At 40.4% G+C, this 22,160-nt stretch overlaps 1 protein-coding gene across 1 annotated transcript in view; it reads left to right on the forward strand.

Annotated features, from left to right (window-relative positions):
* Positions 1 to 7,855: 7,855 nt before the first annotated feature.
* STX18 (syntaxin 18) overlaps positions 7,856 to 22,160 on the forward strand; it is a 73,150-nt gene continuing 58,845 nt past the window's right edge. Inside the window, exon 1 of the mRNA XM_054823606.1 lies at positions 7,856 to 8,300. Within this exon, the coding sequence (XP_054679581.1) occupies positions 7,998 to 8,300 (303 nt within the window). The 5' untranslated portion in view covers positions 7,856 to 7,997. The remainder of the gene's footprint in view (positions 8,301 to 22,160) is intronic.

Raw genomic sequence — 22,160 nt, forward strand, 5'->3', positions numbered from 1 at the left:
ATTTTTGCAGCCATTGAGGTTATTGGGGAAAGGGCACAAAAGCCATGGTATCAGTGTTAGACTGATGGGATTAATCAGCTCATGTTAACACACTGATTATCATACAGTAAAGGGAAATGTTTCAAAAGAATACTCTAGTCTGAAATGTAAAGTGAAATCATTTGGACTTCCAGAGAGGTCATGGTTGAAATATCACAAAACTCTCTTTACTCAAAGCAGATGCTTATTAAGATTAATTTAGTGTGAAAAGTGAACCAGAATGCATATAAAAGACAATGCCTCCTCAATTATGTAATAGGACACCTCCTCATTATATTGTGTTCACTGAAGATGATGGTATTTTCCTAGGGGATGTATAACTACAGTTTGCCAAAGTCCCTCTCCCTCATTTTAGATTAAATATCAGACTGCAGAGCATGAAGCCAAGTGAACAGAAACAAGAGAACTCAAATAAACATCAATTTAAATGAAAAAGAAAAGGTCTGTTATGTGTGTTTTCTAAAGATACGTGTTCAAAATAGAAAGTTACAATGATGCCAGGATACAAAGAATTACTAGCATTTAATGCAAACAAAAATACCTCTTTCCTGCATTTGTACGTGGATTGAAATGGGACGCAGTCTAGAGGTATAAATACTCATGTAACTTTTCACATAACTGGAACAACTTCTCTTTCTTGCCACCTTTTCTCTTTTCTTCCTGTCTCTTTCTGTGAGCTCCCTCCAGTGTTCTCAAGGAAGTATTGAATCACTTCATTTTGGCATATTCCATTTTTATTACATGAAGTACCATGCTAAGAAAGATTGCATTCATCTAACCTAAAATCATCTGCCTTGAAACTAGATGCCTAGTCTAAGCCGAAAGTCTAGTCTAAACTAGACTCTGAAGAAAGGTGCTGCAAGGAGATGCATCTCACCCATCAGAGATGTCCCTTAGAATCCACAGAACGCTTTGCCAAAAGGAGTACCAGTTGTAGAAGTGGCGAGAGAATGAGTTGAGACTATGTACCAACTTTGAGATTATTGAGAGTTAAGGAGTATCAATTCTTTCCTTCTTTTTCCCTTAGGGGCTAAGGAGAAGAATTTCTGCTCTAAATCGGAGGTTGGAAAAGACAGACGACCAGGAAAGCCCAGACGCTGACTCTCAGTCATCAACACGAAAAGAACAAGTTGGCTCTAAGACCCGATCAGGTCAGGTACATTCTGTATGGCAATAATAATGCCTTTGTACAAGTCTGGGCTGAAAGGCCGAGGGGATATGATTACACCCTGGCAGAAAACATTCAGGGCACTGAATCCCATCCGCTGTGCACACGCTAGTCTGCTTGGAGCCAGCTCAGGGATCTCTATACAGTGCTGCTATGTAGGCTGTAAACATGCCATAAGTGCTCTGACATCTATTTACAAGAAGTTTAACTCCTGCTTCTACTGAGATAAGCAAGAATAGAGTCAGATGCCATATTTTCTATGCCTCTTCCACTGGCTTTGTGGTTACTAAATTGAACTGATACGAATGAGAATAAAATTATTCTCTGTTAGGCTAGTCTGCCTGGTTTATTTATGCTGGTTTGTTTTGTGGGTCTGTTCACTGACAGATTAAACCAATATATGCCAGGGCTGTTGCAGACCCTTCCTACCCTGTCTTCCCCAAGCTGTTTGTTCCCATCCCTTCCCTTGTACCCACGCTAGTGCTTTGTGCAACTGGGTCATGACAAAGTGCAGGGAGCTTAGCTGTAATAAAACTAGGCAAATATTGTGAGAACATACATAAGCTTAAAGTCATAAGCAATAGAACTGAAGAGAACTTAATTTTGAGTACTGCAATGCCAATTAATTTGGTGTCTTTACTGGTGCTTTATTTATTGTGAAAGCCACTACGACAAGCCACGTACTGCTAATCTGCACGATATTCAGCAGATAGCGAGCCATTGCCTAACCTCAGAAATGTCAGAATGGAGCTATGGAATTACTCCAGTCCTCTGTGGGTTTGGCAAAGACTTTGTAGGATCTCTAGTGACGTACGCTGGGCCTGACTCAAATCCCAACAACGGAAATGTCTTTGATTTGGCTTATTGTTATTTCTGACCCTATAAATGTGGGGAGCACTCAGGCATTAAGAAAGATACGGTTTCTCTGACATATCAGTTGGTCATTGCAGTCAACATCAAATGAAACAGAATGAAAATCCTGGTTTGATTTTTCCTCTTTTACTTTTAAAGCACTCATAATAACATAAATTCAATGCTCGTCCAACCATCATGGTTTGTTATGTACACACCAGGATTTGAGTTTCTTATGAGAAAATTGAACAAAAATGGTCTATATTTCACAATTTCCTTCTTATACCATTGTAAATAACTTGAGAGAAGCTCTTTCCTTTTCCTCTCCTCTTCTCCTTTAAAATAGCTCTTTAAGTAGGGTTTTTTTACATTTGATTTTTCTACCCTTTTTGCATTTTGGTTCTACCCATCCTCTTGTAAGGGCCACCCCACCATCACTTCTGCATGTTGTTAACATGGAATCAATGGAAGATCACATTTAACTACAGTTCCTCTTCAATGTAAGACATGAGTATGTTCTGTATTGTGTTCCATGACTGAAATTCAGCTTAATATTTTATAACAGATTTTTTTCTTCTCCATTTTTATTAAGGGGTTGGTATTTTAGAGAGTAACCAGATTGGTTTCACTCCTAAACCCATGAATCTGGAGAAATAAATTGAATCTGGACTGTGTTATGGGGAACTGCTGTGTCTGCACTGCTTTTCAGTCTTCATAGTAGGATGGTTCCTGAAAAGTGTCTCTTTTCAACCCCTCTCTTACTGTTTTCACAGTAGGCATATCAACATTATTTTTCTTGGGGAATTTCTAGAGGATCTCTTGCATATATGCTTTCAGCTCTGCTCACTGCTAGTAACTCAAAGCCTGTGGGACAATGTGAGTATCCCACATATACAATATTTATTGCATATATATGTTCAAGCCAAATCCTCTTGCGTCCAGTATAGTGGGCAGTGGTGTGCAAAATCCAGGCCTGTCTGGTTTGTGCTCATTTTATCCCATTTCTAAGGCCCCATAGGCTGACAGTCACATGTATAGTTGTTAGGGATATTCATTCTCTTCACTACTTATATTAAGTTAGACTTGTAAGAACTCTGCATTGAGATTCCTTTGTGTTGGCTGCTGCTCAATTGATAAGGGTTTGTCTACTCAAGGATGCTTGTGAGCGGCAAACTAGGTCGTGAATGTACTAGGCACTAGACCAAGCTCTGCCTAAAACACCTGGACATTCCTGTGCTTAACCAAAGCTGCCTCTTAACATTCATCAGTGCCATTTAGAGAGTGTTCAAATGGCTCACTTTGTCTCGAATGGGTTATTGCCATGTATATTTTAACAATGCTTAAAATTCAGCTACATGGAGCTGTCTGTGACCTGCCCCAAGACCTTCCAGTCCCATATTTGTTTTACAAGCTCTTAATTTTTTTTTCATTACATTTTGCTCCCAGCTTGAATTTATTGTAAGATTTGAATTGGTATAGATCTTATCTGCATCTCTTCTTCCACTTTTCATCTTTCCTCTGAGCTCATTATATTTCTTTCTTCATTCTTAAATTCCTATTCTTCTAACTGCCATCATTTGTCCAATGAAGAAGCTCTTCAGGTAGCAGTATGCTAAACTATAGAATACGCAAGTCTGCAAATGTTGCACGTCTAGCAGTGAAGAGACATGTGGGATTCTTGTATATGCAACATAGAATTGGTATAATTTTTTTCAGAATTTCTGAAATCAGTGGTTTTGGAAGGTCTGAATACAATTTTCATTCATGAAATGTTTTTCTTAAAAATACATGCAATGTGCATCCTACCCCTGCAGACCAAAATATAACATTTTCAAGTCACGTGAAAAATAACAGTAGGAGTTTGGATAGCATATATCATGTTAGGATTTAGCATATATTGTGTTAGGATTTACATTACAACTAAAGAATGGTTTTACACACAATGTGTCTAAGAATTAAATATGCTTCTGAACAATCAGAAAATCAAGTTATCATTTTTTTCCCTGAGTTTCTATTGTTAGACATCATATATATAGATATATTTTAAGGCAAAAATATATTTTATGTGAGGATTTTCTATTTTTTTAATTATTTTTGGTGTAAATTTTGGTGTCATGGTCTAGTTTCAAGAGGAATAACAGATCCTCAATGTTACCGTCAATTGAACTGGTTTCTAGTGGTCAATATTTATTGCCACAGACAATACAAGTTGCTTATATCTATGCTTTTCATATCTATTCTTTCCACAAAACTTTGTTTCATTGTACACAGTGACCATACCTCCTTTGCACAGGTTGCACTGTCTTCCAATCCTACTTTTAAACGCCAAAGAAGATTTCTTTACACATCCACAAAGCTGTTGTATTTACTTTGAGTTTAAGCCAATAAGTATGCATGCTACTGGCTTAAAAGTTTAAACAGTCATCAAATACAGCTTCTCCCCTTTTGATTTGTCTCGATTACAAATGTGGACTGTAAGCAAATTGCCTTCCTTTTCATATTTTGTTCAGTTTGCAACACTGCGATCACAGAAAGTTACTGGGTTTAATGCCAGAAAAAATATGAAATGTATAAAATATACTGCATGCAGTTTTCTATTGTCCATGCCAAATTAGGACCTTTGTAGCTGGTCTGCATCGGAAGGGAAGACGTTCAGGAGCTTTAACCCTTTTGTTTACCTTTCACACAAAAGGAACTTACAATTTGAGGAGTTACCTGGCTCTGAGTGGAGATGAACCCCACCAGCCCCTCTTTAATGGGCACATTGATTGATAACCACAGGGAAACGTTGAACTTTTCACTGGCAGGTTTGCCCAGAACATTTTACCGGACACGCCTGTGAAGCAGGTACACCAAGACTTGATGATCAGCATGCTGTCCTCACACTGCACACAAAACTGTCATAGTTTGCGAACGCCTAATTCCTCCTTTTCCAGATATGCTCCTGCTGAGGCACGACTGAGTGCACAGTGCAGGCGTTCTTACAGACTCACCTGCATTGCTCGTGGTGCGACTGTAGTCCTTTGTGTGTGTTATGGAATTTCACCTCAACCTTAAAATCTTAAATTTCAAGGTTAGTCTTTTTAGCAATTACAGGAAGCTCCAGCATGTACTATTGAAACCTATCTGCTCCAAAGTAAGCTTTAAACTTTCAAAACAAGGTGGCTGTGGAAGTGCAAAAAACTTCTGAGTGGATGCAGTTACTGTATACAGGAAGCTAGGATCAAGTTCAAATAAAAGCTCTGGGCATCAGTTCTTAGCAACTGGTTTTAAAGCAGTTGTAATCTTCAAAGCTATCTATTTATCTCTGCAGCAGAGGCCCTGGGTATTATATACCTAATGAGTTAGACCATTTGAGCAACCTTCTTTCACGTTAAAAAGGTTCTGTAACTTTTACCTTTGCCAGATTAACTGTTCAGTCCATTTCTGACAGACAAGATCAGCTTTATGGAATTTTAATACTGTGTTTCTTTTAAAATGTCTCTCTCTCTTTATTTCCTTGTGCCCGAATGGAAGTTTTAAGACCGTTCAGGTTCAAAATTGGTTGTGTAATATTACTATTACTGTTTTGGGGTGTTTTTCAGTAACTACCAGTCACATACATAAAGCACAAATAAATAAGTAAAAGTAGAAATAAAGACACAATCTTGTTCCCAGAGAATTTCCAGGTAAGGCCCTGATCCAGTAAAAGGATTACGTGCTTAACTGTGCCATGTGCGGTTCTGTTCAACTCAATGGGAGTATTCACCTTATTCACCGTGCTTTGGCATGTGTACCAATCTTTGCAAAGTTAGGAGGAAAACTATAGTATGTCTGTTAAAATTTACTTTGCTTTAATGAACTGTAGTTTCTTTTTTTCATCCAAAAATGTATGGAGTATTACAGTTATTGTAAAGTACCTAAATTTCATTAGAAAATGAGTAAACTGTAACATTGCATAGGCACCAATAATTTTTTTTTTCTAAAAGCAGGAAGAAAAGGTGAAGTTCAAAATTTCAGAATAACTTCCATATTTCTACAGTTTAAATGTAAAAAAAGCTCTAATAGCAAAAATCTACAGATTCTTATCCAATGTCCACTTAAATGGGAATACTTCAAGGGAGTGTAAATGTTAGCTTCATTAAATGGCACAAGCTATATAGCTGAATACGCACAAAACTAAGGGTTAATTCTATGACCTACATTTTCAGGAGCATACTACCATGGGTCAAGCTGTGAATTTCTTATTTCTATTGGCAAGAAGCTACCTGCGCAAGTGGCTGCGAAGTAACGTGTTTGTGGAGTGAGGCATTAGTTACTGTAAGGATGGCAGAACCACAGCACATGAAAACTACCCTAACACGTAGCATTGGTGAACGTGTCTCAGAAGTGTCTTCAGGGAGTTTCAGACTGAGGGTGTCAGCAGGACCAAGACATTCCTGGAATTTTATTAAATGTGCTTACTTTGGTTTTGGTAATACAAAGAAAAGGAAAACAATCAATTTTAGGAAACATACCTGAGAGTATCTGATTTACTATGTGTAAATTCCGAACAGCTTTCTTAAATATATCCTTTGCTAGAGTATCTTTATACTGAATTTCTTAATCTTGAAAGAGCAAAGGCATTTGGCTCGACGTTCAATCAAAATGAAAAGTTTAATCTCCTTCATTGTCAACTTTTTTAATGCCTTAAATATATTTTCATGGTAAATCCAGCACCGAGGACAGGGACTTAAACCGGTCTATTCCTTTAATTAGAAATACATTTCCGTACCACAATAAACACACAATTTAAAATAGAACAATAATAACAAAGTATGAATAAATACTAATCACAATATAACTACGAGGCAACCACTAATCTATAGCTAAGGCTGAACTGATGAGAATTGAACTGAAAGCAGAGTAGTTATCACCAGGGGAAGAAAGCCCCATACTCTGGAGCAGATAGGAAAAAATAGTTGTGGTTGATTAAGTTCCAGTCCGCTGGGGAGAGGCAGGATTTTGAAATTGTGGTCTTTGGAGACTGTCTCGGGGAACGTGCTTCTGGTCAGTGAGAGCACAGTTAAAAAGTACACAGTATCTGCTGGATCCCAGAGCATTATATAGCATATATATGGTTTTATATATATATATAACCAGTGGTGTTGAGATGATAGATAGACAGATAGACAGACAGACAGACAGATAGATATAACACCACCTCTGGTTATTTGGTCAAAAGTTTCCCCCCCCGTGCCACGCAATTTCACGTATCTAGTCTACCGCACAGAACATGGTAGTAAAGTTGCCTCAATAACAATGGTTATTTCACAAAGCTTTCTTCAGACTCAGGTTTCAAACTCCGCTGTATTGTAGCTGACTCTGTGATACATCTTCCAGGTGCCGGTGCGATGCCGTCCCAGTGCTGGATGGCAGCAGAGCGGAGGGCCTCGGCGGTCGGCTTCCTGGTGGAGGAGAAATCGTCGCTGCACATTGCAGGTGGAACAAGGTTGCTCCATCTACACACAGCTCAGGGATTCGTAATCAGGGGACATACACGTGTTACCATTTCCTAGGGGAATCTCGCACCAGCACCAATCCCAGATCCCAGCGCAGATCTGCTAACATGTATTTATCAACTCTAATTAACCTGTCTTGCCATGACTAAGTTGCCAAGCTAAAAACTTGGGAGACTGCGTATAACAGCACCACCTGGCGACACCTGCCACGACGCCATAGCGGGGTGGTCTAGACGTCAAAGTTTTGCTGGAATGTAACTTTTATTCCGCAAAGTCGCTGTTAGACGGGAGGAGGCAGTAGCCAGGTGCGGGGGAGCCGCGTACAGCCCGGCCCCAGCACTGCCGCCGCGGTTTCAGCTGCCAGGGCAGAAGGCGAACGCCTCTCCCCAGCTCCAGCACCGGCTGCCCGGCCCAGGCGGGCTCCGCGGAGGCTGACGAGGAGCTGCGCTCCGCAATGGATGAAGTGGGAGCGCAGAGAAGGCCCCGTGGGTGCGACGCCTCCCACACCCCCACGCAGGGCGGAACGCGCCGCGCGGGGCCGCGTTGCGCGGGGAAGAGTGCGCGGCGGCACCGGCCGGCGGCTGAGGGGGCGGGCCGCCATGGCGGTGGACATCACCCTGCTCTTCAAGGCCAGCGTGAAGACGGTCAAGACCCGCAACAAGGCGCTAGGGGTGGCGGCGGGGGACAGCGCCAGGGATGAGCTGCTCAAGCGGAGCGCTACCCGCTCCAAGAGCGACTTCACCAGCCGCGCCCGGGAGGTGGTGAGTGCGGCGGCGGGCACCCGGGCCCCGGAGGGGGGGAGGACGAGCGGCAGCCGGGCCCGCCGGCGGCCTGCGCTTAAGGCGCCCCGTCAGCGGCTCCGCCCGGGCGCCGCCGCGGGCAGCCCGCCCCCCCTCACCCCCGCCTCGGAGCGGGACGCCGCGTCCAGCTCTCCCTGGGGGCCCGGGGCGAGCGAGCGGGCCCCGGAGTCGCCCGCAAACAACCCCGGGGCAGCTCTTTCCCACACGGATGTGGGCTGGGAGGGCGGGAGCGCAGCGTGAGAGCCGGGAGCCCGGCGGCTGATGTGGCGGCTGGGGAAGGCTCCGAGCCCGCGTTCCCCCCGGCGCGGCTCCTCCCGGGCGGGGGCTTGCTCGGCGGCAGGGACACGCAGGGCCGTCCCGGGGGGCTCTGCTGGCTGCGTCCCCCTTCCTGCCCCGGCTGGCGCTTCTAACCGTGCAAAACCGACTCCCCTTTAGTCTGTGCCGCTGCCGCGCATGTATTCGCACCAGTATTTCCTCATGCCACTTGCCACGTAAGAGAATGCTTCCATAGCTAATAGGAGCATCAACTTTTGTAACGTTGCACTGTATATGCTGTCTTAAGTATTATTTTTTTCTGTCGCACAGTATGGCTGTAAAGTGCCTGTTTATACAAATTACATGTAAACAGGTAATTTGAACATTTTAAGACTTGAAAAGGTGAGCACAGAGAACTTAAGGGATTACAGAGGTGAAGGCTGACCAGCATCGTTAGTAGTCCTCAGTGCACTGTGTGCTGTAAAAACAAATTTGTTGCAGATTATTGTTGTCTATACTGAGTAAAAGGCAGGGGGGAAGTCCCAAAGCGGGGTTTGAATAACATGTTTAATAAGGTACTGGACCATATTTTGAGTAACTGAAAGAAGAATGCTCAGTACACTGAGGAGACAGGCTTACAGAATGCAAATGCAAGTTTAGGACAAAACAAAGAATGTACAAATAGTCTTGTTCTGTTGTTTTTGAACTTATAAATAATTTAGTTTTCCAGCACAGATATTAATGTCACATTTCTGTGCTCATTATATTTTTCCCAATTCTGAGAGAGTACTTAAAAACTAATGTGTTTTATAACACTTGACTTTTGATGTTCAGTAGCTCAGTGACTGCTTTGAGGCCTAAGCAGAGGGTGTCAAGTTGGGTACCTGTTAAATGAACTTATAATTATTAACCATTACAAAAAATTTATTTGACTTATCAACTGGGAGTTCTATGGTAGGGATTTATCCGCAGTGATCAGACCAGTCCGTGAAACTATGTTCAAGATCTTGGTCCATGAGATCTACCTTTTTTTCCCCGCTGCATCTCCTGATTTTAACTAAAGATATTCCACCTTCTGCCATGTTAGAAGAGACTTCTTCAGTCTTACTCCAGAACAGGGCAGCTTTGTAATTTTGAACACAGTTTGTGTGTGTGTGTAAATTCCTAGGATCCTAAAAGGAATTGAAATTTTATCACAGGGCATCATGTTGAAATTTATCTGCATCATCAACGTGGCTGCAACATTTTAAATCTGCCATTCAGAACTCCAGCACTTGGCTGATGCTGAGGGCAGGTTGTTACCTTATAAGGTGTTATCCTCGAAGGTGTTTGGATACTTTGCCAAAGTGTTTCAGAGTTATTTGCAGTAGCAGAGGAAGCAGCAGGAAATCAGAGGGTTTTAGGTTCCATTCTAGATACTCTTATAGCCACAGACTTCTGTTCGTTCCCTCTGAAGCTTTTCACCTTCTGCCCCATTGCCTCCAGTACTGTTTCTGTCTGTGCTTTGGTTCTTCGTCCTCAGTTTCAATGTCTGTATTCCAAATAATGTATAGCCTCAGACTAGGCTCACACCCACTTCTTCCTCCCTTCTAGTCTTTTCTTTCTCTTCCCCTCCTACTACCAATGCTCCCTTGCTTTTTCTTCCTCGCAGTTTTGGTTTTCTTTCTTCAGTTCCGCTCATACTCAAGCCTGGCCTCACCTTCGTCGTCTTCTCATTGTCCAGCCGTAGTCCCGTGCAGTGATGGCGTGCTATAGCTACATCCTTTTCCTCCTGTCTTAGTCCTCTGTTTCCCCCTGTTCACAGTTACTATTTCCTACTGGCCCCAGTCTTCTCTCTGAGCTCCTCATCCTTTTTGAGTTTCCTCAGGATGCCGTCCAGGGAACAGAAAGAAGGACAAAGATGCAGATAAAAATTTCTCGTTTAATTACAAGAGCTTCAAGTGAAGTAAATGGTTAATGCCAGCGTGGATGAGCTGAACGGTCTGTCTGAGGAGGAGAATGAGTTTAATTAATGGTACTTACATAAACAATTACTTTGAAGAAGAAGCCAATGCTAAAAATGTGTTGCTGAAGCACATCTGAACGTGATTCCTATCAACATGCTGATCAGTGAGTAGGAGTGAGATGGATTGGCCTTGCTCTGCTCCTGTAACTCAGTTACATTTGTGACAGTGAGCCAACAACCTGCCAGACCAGAGACCACCATTTTAATGTGTGAATAGAACATTGAAACTGCAGCTAGAGGAATAAGCTTTGTAGTAAAATAAATTATAATTTTAATTGCTTGTTTCAGCCAAATACAGTCTGGTTTGATTATGTATATGTCAAACCCTCTTCCAAATACTTTGTTGTAGCCTTGCAAATAAAAATTTAGCTGCTTCTGCCAACACTATGCTACTTAGCTTCCAAATGTAATCTTTGATAGATGCATTAATTCTTTAACATATTTGTTTTTTAAAAAGCTCCCCAAAAACTAGTGAATTCTTCCATGTCTATGTACAGTGTTTTATTTATTGTTTAATCTGAGCAACATATCAAATGGTTAACTAGTGTTGTTTTTAAAACATGTCATGAAAGATACCGGTCAGACTCCATATAGGATAACAGTGGAGACCGTGAATAACCTACACCTAGTCAGTCACCACTTCCATTATGCCTTATTTGGTTGCAGAATAGAATAGAATATTTCAATTGGAAGGGACCTACAATGGTCGTCTAGTCCAACTGCCTGACCAATGCAGGGCTGACCAAAAGTTAAACCATGTTGTTAAGGGCATCGTCCAAATGCCTCTTAAACATGGACAGGTTTGGGACATCAACCACCTCTCTAGGGAGCCTGTTCTACTGTTTGACCACCTTCTCAGTAAAGAAATACTTCCTGATGCCCAGTCTGAACCTCCCCTGGTGCAGCTTTGAACCATTCCCACACATCCTGTCACTGGGTACCAGGGAGAAAAGCTCAGCACTTCTCAGGAAGCTGCAGAGAGCCATGAGGTTGCCCCTCAGCCTCCCTTTCTCCAAACTAGACAAACCCAAAATCCTCAGCTGAAGATGTCCATTTGACATGCACATATGGAAATCCTGAAATACTTACGCGGAGTCTACACACAGACCTACTCCTTTCAGTGTTATATCCTGGGTGGGTTTGCCTAGCTTCTTGCAGGTTGAGCTGTGCTGACCTTGCTTATGCTCCAAGCTGCAGGAGTGGCAGCCAGCTCTGGTCCAAACAGGAGGCAGCACAGCGGGAGTGTGGGGCTGGGTAAGTGCTCAGCCTGTAGGATCAGAGTTCTTCTTTCTAGTCCATCCCATGGAGGTTTTTTGTCACATTATTAATGTGTTGGAGCACTTTGCTGAACTGTATTAAGCAATGTGACTCTGTCATACATAGTATATTTTCTTCCTCCTTTTTCCCTCCAAAGGAATATGAGTTTTGCTGTAGGATCTGAGGACGGTGGAGATGTTTACTTTTTTTGTGTGCATGTGGTCTTTGTAGACAGACTCTTAAGTGGTGCTTAAGAAGGAAGATTGAAGGTGCTTAGCATTTGGAGAAGGTGATAAAGTTGTAATAGTTCCTTAGTTTCTGTTGAATTTAATTTTTCTTTCCTAAGAAAGCTCTGTGTCTGTGCAGTGGACTTCTGTATTTATCGTAAATTTTCATTGCAACTGGGAGATACAGTTACAAAGTCCTGTTTTGCATTCTCAAACTTAACATGATTTTTTTTTTAAGTGGATTGAAGGAGGCACAGAGAATGTGGAATACAAGAGCTTTGACTTGAATCAATATTGTGTGTGGAAACTGGTTTAGAGATGGGAGGATACATTTTGTGTGCTTTTGGTATTACGCGTTAGTCACAAAAAATACTTCAACATTCTGTAGTAATTTGTATTTTTCAAAGCTGACTCTTTTATGCTTAGATATATGGTATTGCTGCTGTCTATAGGGAGCTGGTGAAGGTTGTGTATTTGAGACTAAGTTGGTAACACAAGGATGTTATGAGGTTATCCAAAACCATTGTAATGTTAGTTGCAGAGACTGTTGTTGCTGGTGATGCTGTTAAACTGTGACAACTGGTTGCCTATGGATGCTCATCTAAATCAGAGATGAATGTTATGGCCGTGAACTTCTGAAAGGATTTTCTTTGCCCCAGCATTGACCCATCACTGTTTATTTGGTTTGGGTTTTTCTGGTCTGTCAGCTGCATTGTACAACCATTGGGTTGCCTGATATGTAATGAAAGATGACTAATGCCGTATGTATGGTGAATGTTTTTGGCATCTCTCCACCTGTTCACCAGTTACATATTGACTAGGACCAGGTAAGAAATGATTGTTGAGGGATTCTGTACAAGAAAGCTATAATAACAGAGACAGACTTTCCATTGCTTGCAATTTATAAAAGACTGTTAGAATTAATCATGTGCTTGCTAGGGCTTTTTGGTCGATTAAAACAAAAGCAGCGATTTTTTTTTTTTTTTCCTTAGACTTTTACAGTGACATGGCTATTTAAAGTGCATTATACAGGGATATTAAAGTTTGCATTTCATCGTACTTTTACAGGCTTATGTAGCTGTGGTGGGTTGACCCTGGCTGGAGGCCAGGTGCCCCCCAAAGCCGCACTATCACTCCCTTCCTCAGCTGGACAGGGGAGAGAAAATATAACGAAGGCTCGTGGGTTGAGATAAGGACAGGGAGAGATCACTCACCAGTTACTGTCAGGGGCAAACCAGACTCAACTTGGGAAAATTAATTTAATTTATTACCTATCAAATCAGATTAGGATAATGAGAAATAAACCCAAATATTAAAAACACCTTTACCCCAGCCCTCCCTCCTTCCTGGGCTCAACTTCACTCCTGATTTTCTCTGTGGGGAATGGGGGTTGCAGTCAGTTCATCACACATCATCTCTGCTGCTCCTTCCTCCTCAGGGGGAGGATTCCTCACACTCTGCCCCTGCTCCAGTGTGGGGTCCCTCCCACAGGAGACAGTCCCTCACAAACTGCGGGGTGCAGACCTTCAGGAGCAGACCGCTCCAGTGTAAGTTCCCCACGGGGTCACAAGTCCTGCCAGCAATCCTGCTGCAGCGTGGGCTCCTGTCTCCACGGGGTCACAAGTCCTGCCAGGAGCTTGCTCCAGCGCGGGCTTCCCATGGGGTCACAGCCCCCTTTGGGGCATCCATCTGCTCCACTGTGGGGTCCTCCACAGGCTGCAGGGGATATCTGCTCCAATGCCTGAAGCACCTCCTGCCCCTCCTTCTTTACTGATCTTGGTGTCTGCAGAGTTGTTCCTCTCACATCTTCTTGCTCCTCTCTCCAGCTGCAGTTGCTGTTGTGCAGCAACTTGTCCCCCTCCTTAAATACGTTACCCCAGAGGCGCTACCACCATCACTGATGGGCTTGGCCTTGGCCAGTGGTGGGTCCATCTTGGAGCCGGCTGGCATTGGCTCTGTTGGATATGGGGGAAGCTTCTAGCAGCTTCTCACAGAAGCCATCCCTGTAGCCCCCCTGCTACCAAAACCTTGCCACTCAAACCTAATACATTGGATCCTTGGTATGGTATCAGATTTGAGATTAAGCTGAGTTGATGTGCTAAGTGATTGAAGAATTTTAAGGATTAGAGCAAAGGTATTTAAATAAAGGTTGGGCTTGAAGTAAGTGCTCAGTGACAAACATAAGCAGTTCAGATATAGCGTAGGCCCAGTTTATGTGACACTTCTTCACAGCTTTACCATGGTCTTAAACCTGCAGTTTTGGATATTTTAAAAGATTGTCAGTTTTGGAGGGTGTTTGGCACTTGAACATCTGTCTTGGGACAATTTTAGAAATTCTGACTATTTAAGCCTTTCCTGTTACCTTTTTTTTATGGTAAGTATGAGCTATTGGGAATATCATCTGTCAAATATGCTTCTTTCTTAATTATTTGAAAATATTGAAGGAATGAGAACTTTTTGTTACTGCTGGCTGTTCAATATGTGTGGAGAAATGGAATCAGGGCTGCTACAGCCTATTAACAGAAATAAATTAATGGTCAAGCAGATTTATGGTCAAGGAGAATTTCATGGTGAGCTTGATTGCAGCCATGAATGAAATTTTGTGTTTTGCTAGGGAGAATCTCTTCTTTAAGGTTTTGCGAAAAGCTGAAAAATGAAGTGCTGGAGCCTGAATTTTTCAAAAGCAATACCAGACATATATGAAAACATATGCTTGAGAACGGAAAATTTGAAAGGTTAAATGTTTCTAAGTCTTTAAATGCAAAATTTCAGAATGATCAAATGTCTGTGTTTGAAGCTGTTGTAGCCTTATGAATCTGGCATCCTTATGTGTCCAACATCTGTTACTCATATAACTTCTGTGTATGGATTCTGTAGGATGATTAACTGATTCTTAAAAAAATTGGTGTGATAGGCCAATATTCACATCAAAAATATGTTCATCTGCTCTGTACAAATATGTAATGAGGACCAAAAATCCCACATAAAACTTGTCTCCAAAACTAGTTCTTGTGAAAGCCAGAACAAATGACATTGAATATAAATTTTGAACAACCCTTTAATTACAAGGCCACCTGACTTTCATAGTATTCTGCTCTGGCTACACATAGGTTCATGATGGCTTGTTTGTGTTTTTAAAATTTTACATACAGCTTTTCATACATACCTGCCTAAGTCCAGTGTGTCTCATTGTTGGGATGCAGCCCATGGCGTAATTCAAAATAGCATTGCTATTAGAAGAGATGGAGAGTTGATGTTTGTCTTTGGTCCCAAACATGGGATCTTCCTGTGTGTCTTTGCACAGTTTGGTATTTAGAGCATTCTCATAGGAGAAAAAAGGGGTAGGGGTGTTTGTGTATGGTGTTTACAATGGCTTAACCTTTCCCACTGTCACTGCATTAATAAAGCCTAAAAAAGTATGCGGAATGCCCAAACCAGTAGCTGGTCCCCCAAATTTACCATATAGAACCACCTTGAATAGCATGATATAATTATTGGCATAGCACAATTAAAAGTGTTTTTAAGCATGTGTGCTTTCTAATCCCTTTCAGACTATTCAGAATTGTTGAAGAGGTACCAAGAATAAAATTCAGCCACTGAAATTGTATAATGGGTCTGGTTACAGTATATAATCGGTAGCCAGTACACGGCGCTGAGGGAGACAAGTCTGCACCCTCACTGGAAAATTTATAGGGGCTTACAAATCAAAAAAGTTTGAAAAACATTAGTAGATGCTTAGATTTACATTTCAAACAAATGATTTCTCATGTTTAATACCATTTTAGTATCATAAGAAAAAAGAATTGGCTTGCAGATTGGGAGGTCCACAAGCTTTTCCCCTGCCTGCTTTCAGATATATAGTAGCTTTGGTGGTGGGCAGATACCAATCTGCTGATGCAGGGAGTGACATCATCCCTGTTCTAAAAGTAAAAGGTATATGAAAATAAAAATTCTGAGTATTAAATGTTCTATTGGAATATGACAGTAATTACTGTGTTGCTGGTTCTGAGTCAAGTTCAGGTTGGTGTCTCCAGAACATATCAAATTATATCTAAGCTTTCTAAAAGACTGAGAAATATCCAAAATAATGAAATAGCCAGCTTGCTATATTAACTTCTTATAGGATGGGACATGTATTTACCAGGTCTAGAATAGACCTGAATGGTGCTTAATCCCGAAAACTTCCATATCCAAGAGCCGTACCATTAAAGTCCATGGCAGAAAGCAGGCAGTGCATCAGAGACTGCATGGTCACGTAGTGAACTACTTCTGTTGTAGTTGAATAGCTGATACTAACCAGTGCTGTGAGGGAAATGGCCAAAAATGGTTAAAATGGTGTGCTTTAATGTTTTTTGGTTTTATAGTCAAACTAAAAAATTCTAACCTGATTTACTAAGGTTAGTTTATACAGTCATTCTAACTCTAATGATTACATAAGAATAACTCCCACGAGGGAATATTTGGATGCAAGGGAAATATATACTGCTTATGGTATAGACAATTATAGTCTTTATTAGAAATTAATGACTGTGCAAAATCTTGGACAGCAAGTGATATTTCAGTTCACTTCTTAACTTTTAATGAGACGTAAGTTCTAATAAATTGGGCCCATAGCTGAGGTCATTAGAATTAATTCTGACTTCTTCCACATACAGTTATGAACAGTCACTGTTTTCCTCAAAGTTCACCAAAGGTGCTGCATTTTGTACTGGTTTACGTGCACATGGGTTTTCTGTTTTCTAAGCAGAAAATACAATTCTAAATTACACTTTTTCAAATGGGGAGTTACAGTGTACTGCTTTCTAGTATTTCAGATTTATCTCTTCCCCTCTGCAAATTATGGTTAATGTTAGTTTTTTATTATGAGCATTTATTGTTTTTACTTCTCATTTCCTTCATCCTTGTTAGAGAAGAAATTTAGCCTGAGAGATGGAAGGGAAAGTAGTTGATAATTTTAATTAGTAGAGGAAAAGCACATAAAAAGCTGCCTAAGGAAATAACAGAGGAAACATTTTTTTTTTTTAAACTTTTTTTTAGACAGTTTTTGGAGAGGAATAAAATGCTGACCTTGTTTAATGCAATAGAATGAAATGCCAAATCACTGATGTTCCATGTGATGTTTCTGGGTTTAGCAAAACTGACATCAGTAAGAGTGATGTGGGTATAGCTTGGCCTTGGGGGAAGAGTTATGAACTCTTACATTTTGGGAAATGTCTGTGCAAATGTCTGTCATTGTCCCCCCCTGCTTTGTTTGTTTGTTTTTAAGTACATTCTTAACTCCATGGGAATTACTTTCTGAAAATAACTGAACAGCAGGATTGAAAGTTGGCTTGGGAGACGACTTGCCTTAGCTGCCTATTAGTTTTGTTTTGACTAACTGGACCTCATGTGATGCTGAGGAGTCCAAAAGTATCTAAGGCTGCAGTTCCCATTTTGAGGATGTTGTCTTTGTCCTCACCTCCTTCCAGGTTGGTCATGGGAGGTTCTTTCCTGATGTACAGTTGCTGGAGGAATTGTTATATCATGTAGCTTGTCACTACGAACTCTTTCCTGATGATGGTTGTCCGTTAAACTGACACCTCCTGTGACTACTTGATTTGTCATCTTGCCACAGATAAGGATACAATTTATGGAGGTTTGTAGTGTATATGGAAGTAGAAGAAAGCTGAGGTTTATCATAACCTCATTTTCTCAAAGATAGGTCACATTAGTATGACATCTGAAGAAGGAGAAAGGCGGGCTAGGGGCAGGGTGGTGGGTCCTGTGGCATCTGAATAGCTGGAGAGATACAACGGAAGAAAAAGCAGAAAGTGAGCAGGCTTAGCTGGAAGAAAACAAAATAACATAGATTGGAGGAGAGACAGTCTAACATGAGAAGTAGAAATATGGGTGTAAAAAAACCCCAAAACCCAACCAAACAAAACAAAAAAAAACCCACCAGGAAAATGATACAGTGGTTATGATAGATGACATCGAAATAGGGAAGAAAGTGTAGGAAGTGGAAGAAGGAAGAGCATGAATGAAACTTAATAATTACAGGTTAGTTTAATTGATGCATTTGTGCTTTTTACTGTTTCTCCGAGTTCTTTATCAAAAATTTTGGAGCAAAACAGCTCATTATTTTGAGTACTTTGATACACTGTCATCACTAGAAGCTCTGCGCTCTATATATTTTTAAAAATATAATCTCTTGTTTGGGACAGAAATTAGCTTAACAATAAGCAGACTCAAAAGAATATCAGTGTGATATTTATAGCCAAAATAAAGCTAATTTCTCTGGAAGTTAGTAACTTTAAGGTTGTGATTTTCCTCCTCCTCTTTTTGTTTGGGGGGGGTTGGGTTTTGGGGGTTTTTTGGTTTGGTTTTGGTTTTGTGGCAGATTTGCTGGATAGTAGCCCACAGAAGAACTTACCCATAGCTCTTCCCAGCATCCTGCAGTTCTCATATTCTGTGTGCATGGTGTATCCTGCTTGTTAAGTTAGATAAAGAGGGATGTTCTTGGACATTTGAACAGTACTACTTTTGTTAGCTTCTGCTATATCTAGACTTGGACTAAAGAGTTTTCTTCTCTGACAGTTGGTGAACAGAATTTCTGAGTCATCACACACATTCATTGCTTTGAACTCTGAAGTGTATTGAAATATTAATAAATTGGGGAGATACTGTAGTTTAGGATGCTAGCTATGCTTCATGTGTGATCAGCAAAAGAAGTTTAAACTCTCTTAATCTCAGGGAACAGTTACTTCACAGCATAAAGATTTTGCAACTTCTCACAAATACTGGTTACAAATCATTGCTTTCAACGAGTAGTACTGACACTTGTGTTTTTGCTAATTGGGGCTGGTTTTGATCATCAGGATTAGTTATTGCTGTAATGGTGAGCTGATTCCTTGTGATTTTTGGTAATGGGTGGATTAAGTTTTTGTGTGTCTCGCCATAGACAAAAGCATATAATTTTTCAGAGAAAGATTATGTAATTATATGTTCTGTCTTTGAAACTTCAGACCACTGTGCTTGAAAATATTTTTCAGACTGGCAAATATTAAAACCTGGTATGATAGCTTCAGCAGGGAAAGCAATTAAAGGGTGAAAATTGGAGGTATGAATTGTTTCCAGCAATTTTGGGAAAATGTTCTTCACTGTTGAAAACATCAGTGTTATATAATTGCATAGAATTTTAAATTATGGATGCTTTCTTGAAAATGTAAGTTTCCTGACTTCAGGGTGGTGTGTCAAAGCTTTCTGTCTGCCAAAAAATAACATTCTGTAGTGATCAGGTACCAGCCCTGAGATGTTCGTTGTCCCTTTTTACCCTTTTGCCTACTCTGCCTTCCCTTTTGATGGAGGCTGGTGAGAGCAATAGAAGAGTGGATGTACTGCGTCTGCTCAGATTTAACTCTATTCCATTTCTGTAGGTATTGTCCAGCATTTGAAAAACAAACAAAACAAAAACCCAGATATAGTTAAATGTAATCCAGCTTCCTTTCAATCTTTGCTTTTCCACTATTAATAGCTTGACATTTCCCACTGGATATTTCCTTTTTTGGTTGACTTTTAAATGGCTTTGAATGTGGATGTAATCTCACTGATTCTAAATAGAATATTTCATTTCTGTAGTACAAGGTGCAACTAACTGGTGTTTCCTACCTCTCCATATCTCAGTTGGATAGCAAGTGTGAAATGGGTTTCAAGTGAATGTCGGTGAAGGTTCTGTGAGGATATCCAGAAGCTCTTAAACATTATGTTGGCTTATGGTTGAAAATAAGAGAAGGGGTCTTGGTTTGACTCATCAGTTTATTAGAGCTCTAACATGGAGTAATATTTTAATATTCTAATTAGAATTCTAATGTGGTCATTCAATTATTTTTTTTTTATGGGTAAAAAAAAAAAAAAAGAGTCCTCAAATGTTTAGGTAAGGTGAAAGTAAAATATCACTACATTTAGAAGACCAGGAATAATGTTGTTGCAGGACTTGTGGGGGTTTTGGAAATAAAATACACACCTGAGGCCTGGCAGGTAAAAGAGTTGCTGAGGACTGAGCGCCGGGTTGTACGGCAGCCCACCATGAGTGCGATGGGGACTTCTCACGTGGGCACCATGGCGGCAGCGTGCTGGGGAGTGCAAAGTAGCCAGAGGCCTCAAACAGTCTCCAGAGGAGGGGAAGGTTGATTAAAGGGGCAGGAAGACAGGGGTATTTTTCAGCAGTGTGTTGAAACCAAGGTGTTCTATGGACTATTGGTATTTTGGGGAGAAAAACATACTTTTGGTGTTCTGAGTTGTTCTGGAGGTGTTGTATTGTCTGCTGTTTTTCAGATGGACGTAGTTGCATCATGGGTTGTTTTTTCTTTTTTTCTTGCTTGTTTTCAGGTGGTTTGGATGTTCTTACGGAGTAGAAACAATTTTGAATTCCCGGGCTTTTTCAAATTTCTCTTTCTTAAAGAAGTTTCAGCTTTCCTTTGAGAATTTTTAGCTAAGCTAATGATCTCATCTTTTCACCCTACCTTATCTCCCATTTAACAAGTTTTTTTTCTTGCTTTTACTCTTGCTCTTTCCTGGAAAAGCAGCAAAACATTGTGTGAGCTGCAGAGGAACATACTGCTTACTCTTATGACACTTTATGTATAGCATAAGGCATGTTATACATTATATCTTTTTTATAACTAGTTCACTTATATTAAAAATAAATTATGATAGCAAACTGACATGTGAAAGACAAATGTGTAATGGTGATGAAAACCATTTAATGATTAGTAGGGAAGCAACTATTTATTGAAAATAAAAACCATGTCTAAAGGCTCTAATGCTGACTTTTAGAAACACTACCATGTTGTGGTATTTGCAATACCGTATGTCCTGTACAGTAGATAATGTTTAAAATTGCTTGGGAACTGGAGCTTGCAATTGTGAGCCTGGAATGTCCTGCAGATAATTAAGTTGTGGTCAGGCTTTAGAAAAATAAAAAGTTCTCGAACTATGATTTTATAAACATGCTACAATAACATTTCTTTATATTTAACAGTTTCTTATAGAAAGCTGATACTCTCGCGAGGCACTGACTAAAGGTAAAACATCAAGAAAGAAAAAATATTAAATTAAAACTTCACTTAGGATGTTGACAGTTGGCTTGTAATATTAAACAGATGTGTGTGTTCTTGGGATATTCTTCTTTCAGAACCTTGTTGCATACCCATTTTCAGTGACAGCTACAAATTTTTGATTAACTTAAAATTCTCCTTTCTTCAGTTGTATTTGTTGTATATTATTTTCTTTGGGTCAATTCAGCTGGACAGTGTGGTGCATACTGTAGTTTCTGCTGTGATATTCAAGGGTTCCTTTATGTAGACTTAAACTGAGGCATGGCTCATTCAACTATATAGAAAAATTATTGCATATATGCAGAGATTCTTGGGTGTGATGTTACACACGCAAAGGTAAGTAGGGCATTTATTGATTCTGGTTGTGAATATGATAGGACATAATTTGGCATCTTTGGCTCTTAGTAAATACTGCACATAGGAGTCAACACCAAAATAAAGAAACTTAAGTTTTTAAAAGACGCAAGGTTAATGAAGCATAGAGGGAATTATCAATTAAAGGAAAAGTATATAGCACTACTAAAATGACAAAATGTTGTGTTCAATTCTGATGTCAGCCTTTTTCAGAAATGTGGTGGTGGTGGGAGGTGGTTTTGTTTTTTATAGAAAAGAGCTACAAAAATTATCTAAAGTCTGAAAAATCTACTTTGTGGTGAGAAATTTTTTTCATCCAGTTCTGTTAGGGGACATGATCACAAGAAAAATCTCTGATTTGTTCATGGATCTTACAAAAAAGCAAAGATAAGATATAGTGTTGAAAAAAATACATATTATTTGTGGTGTGATTCAGCTGATCCTGAAGGGTAGATTCTACATCACTTGAAATCTCTAAGTTGACTGCTTGTATTCCAGAACACATACGGTACTCAACAAGTAGTGCAGGAGTTAATGCATAAGGATGGTTCAGAAATTCCTCTTTACATAGGGGACGCTGCTTCGTACCAAAGCAAAGAATTGGATACTGGTTTTCCAAATCCCAGAC

Source organism: Grus americana, chromosome 4 (genome assembly GCF_028858705.1).
Source record: "Grus americana isolate bGruAme1 chromosome 4, bGruAme1.mat, whole genome shotgun sequence".
NCBI lineage: Eukaryota > Metazoa > Chordata > Aves > Gruiformes > Gruidae > Grus > Grus americana.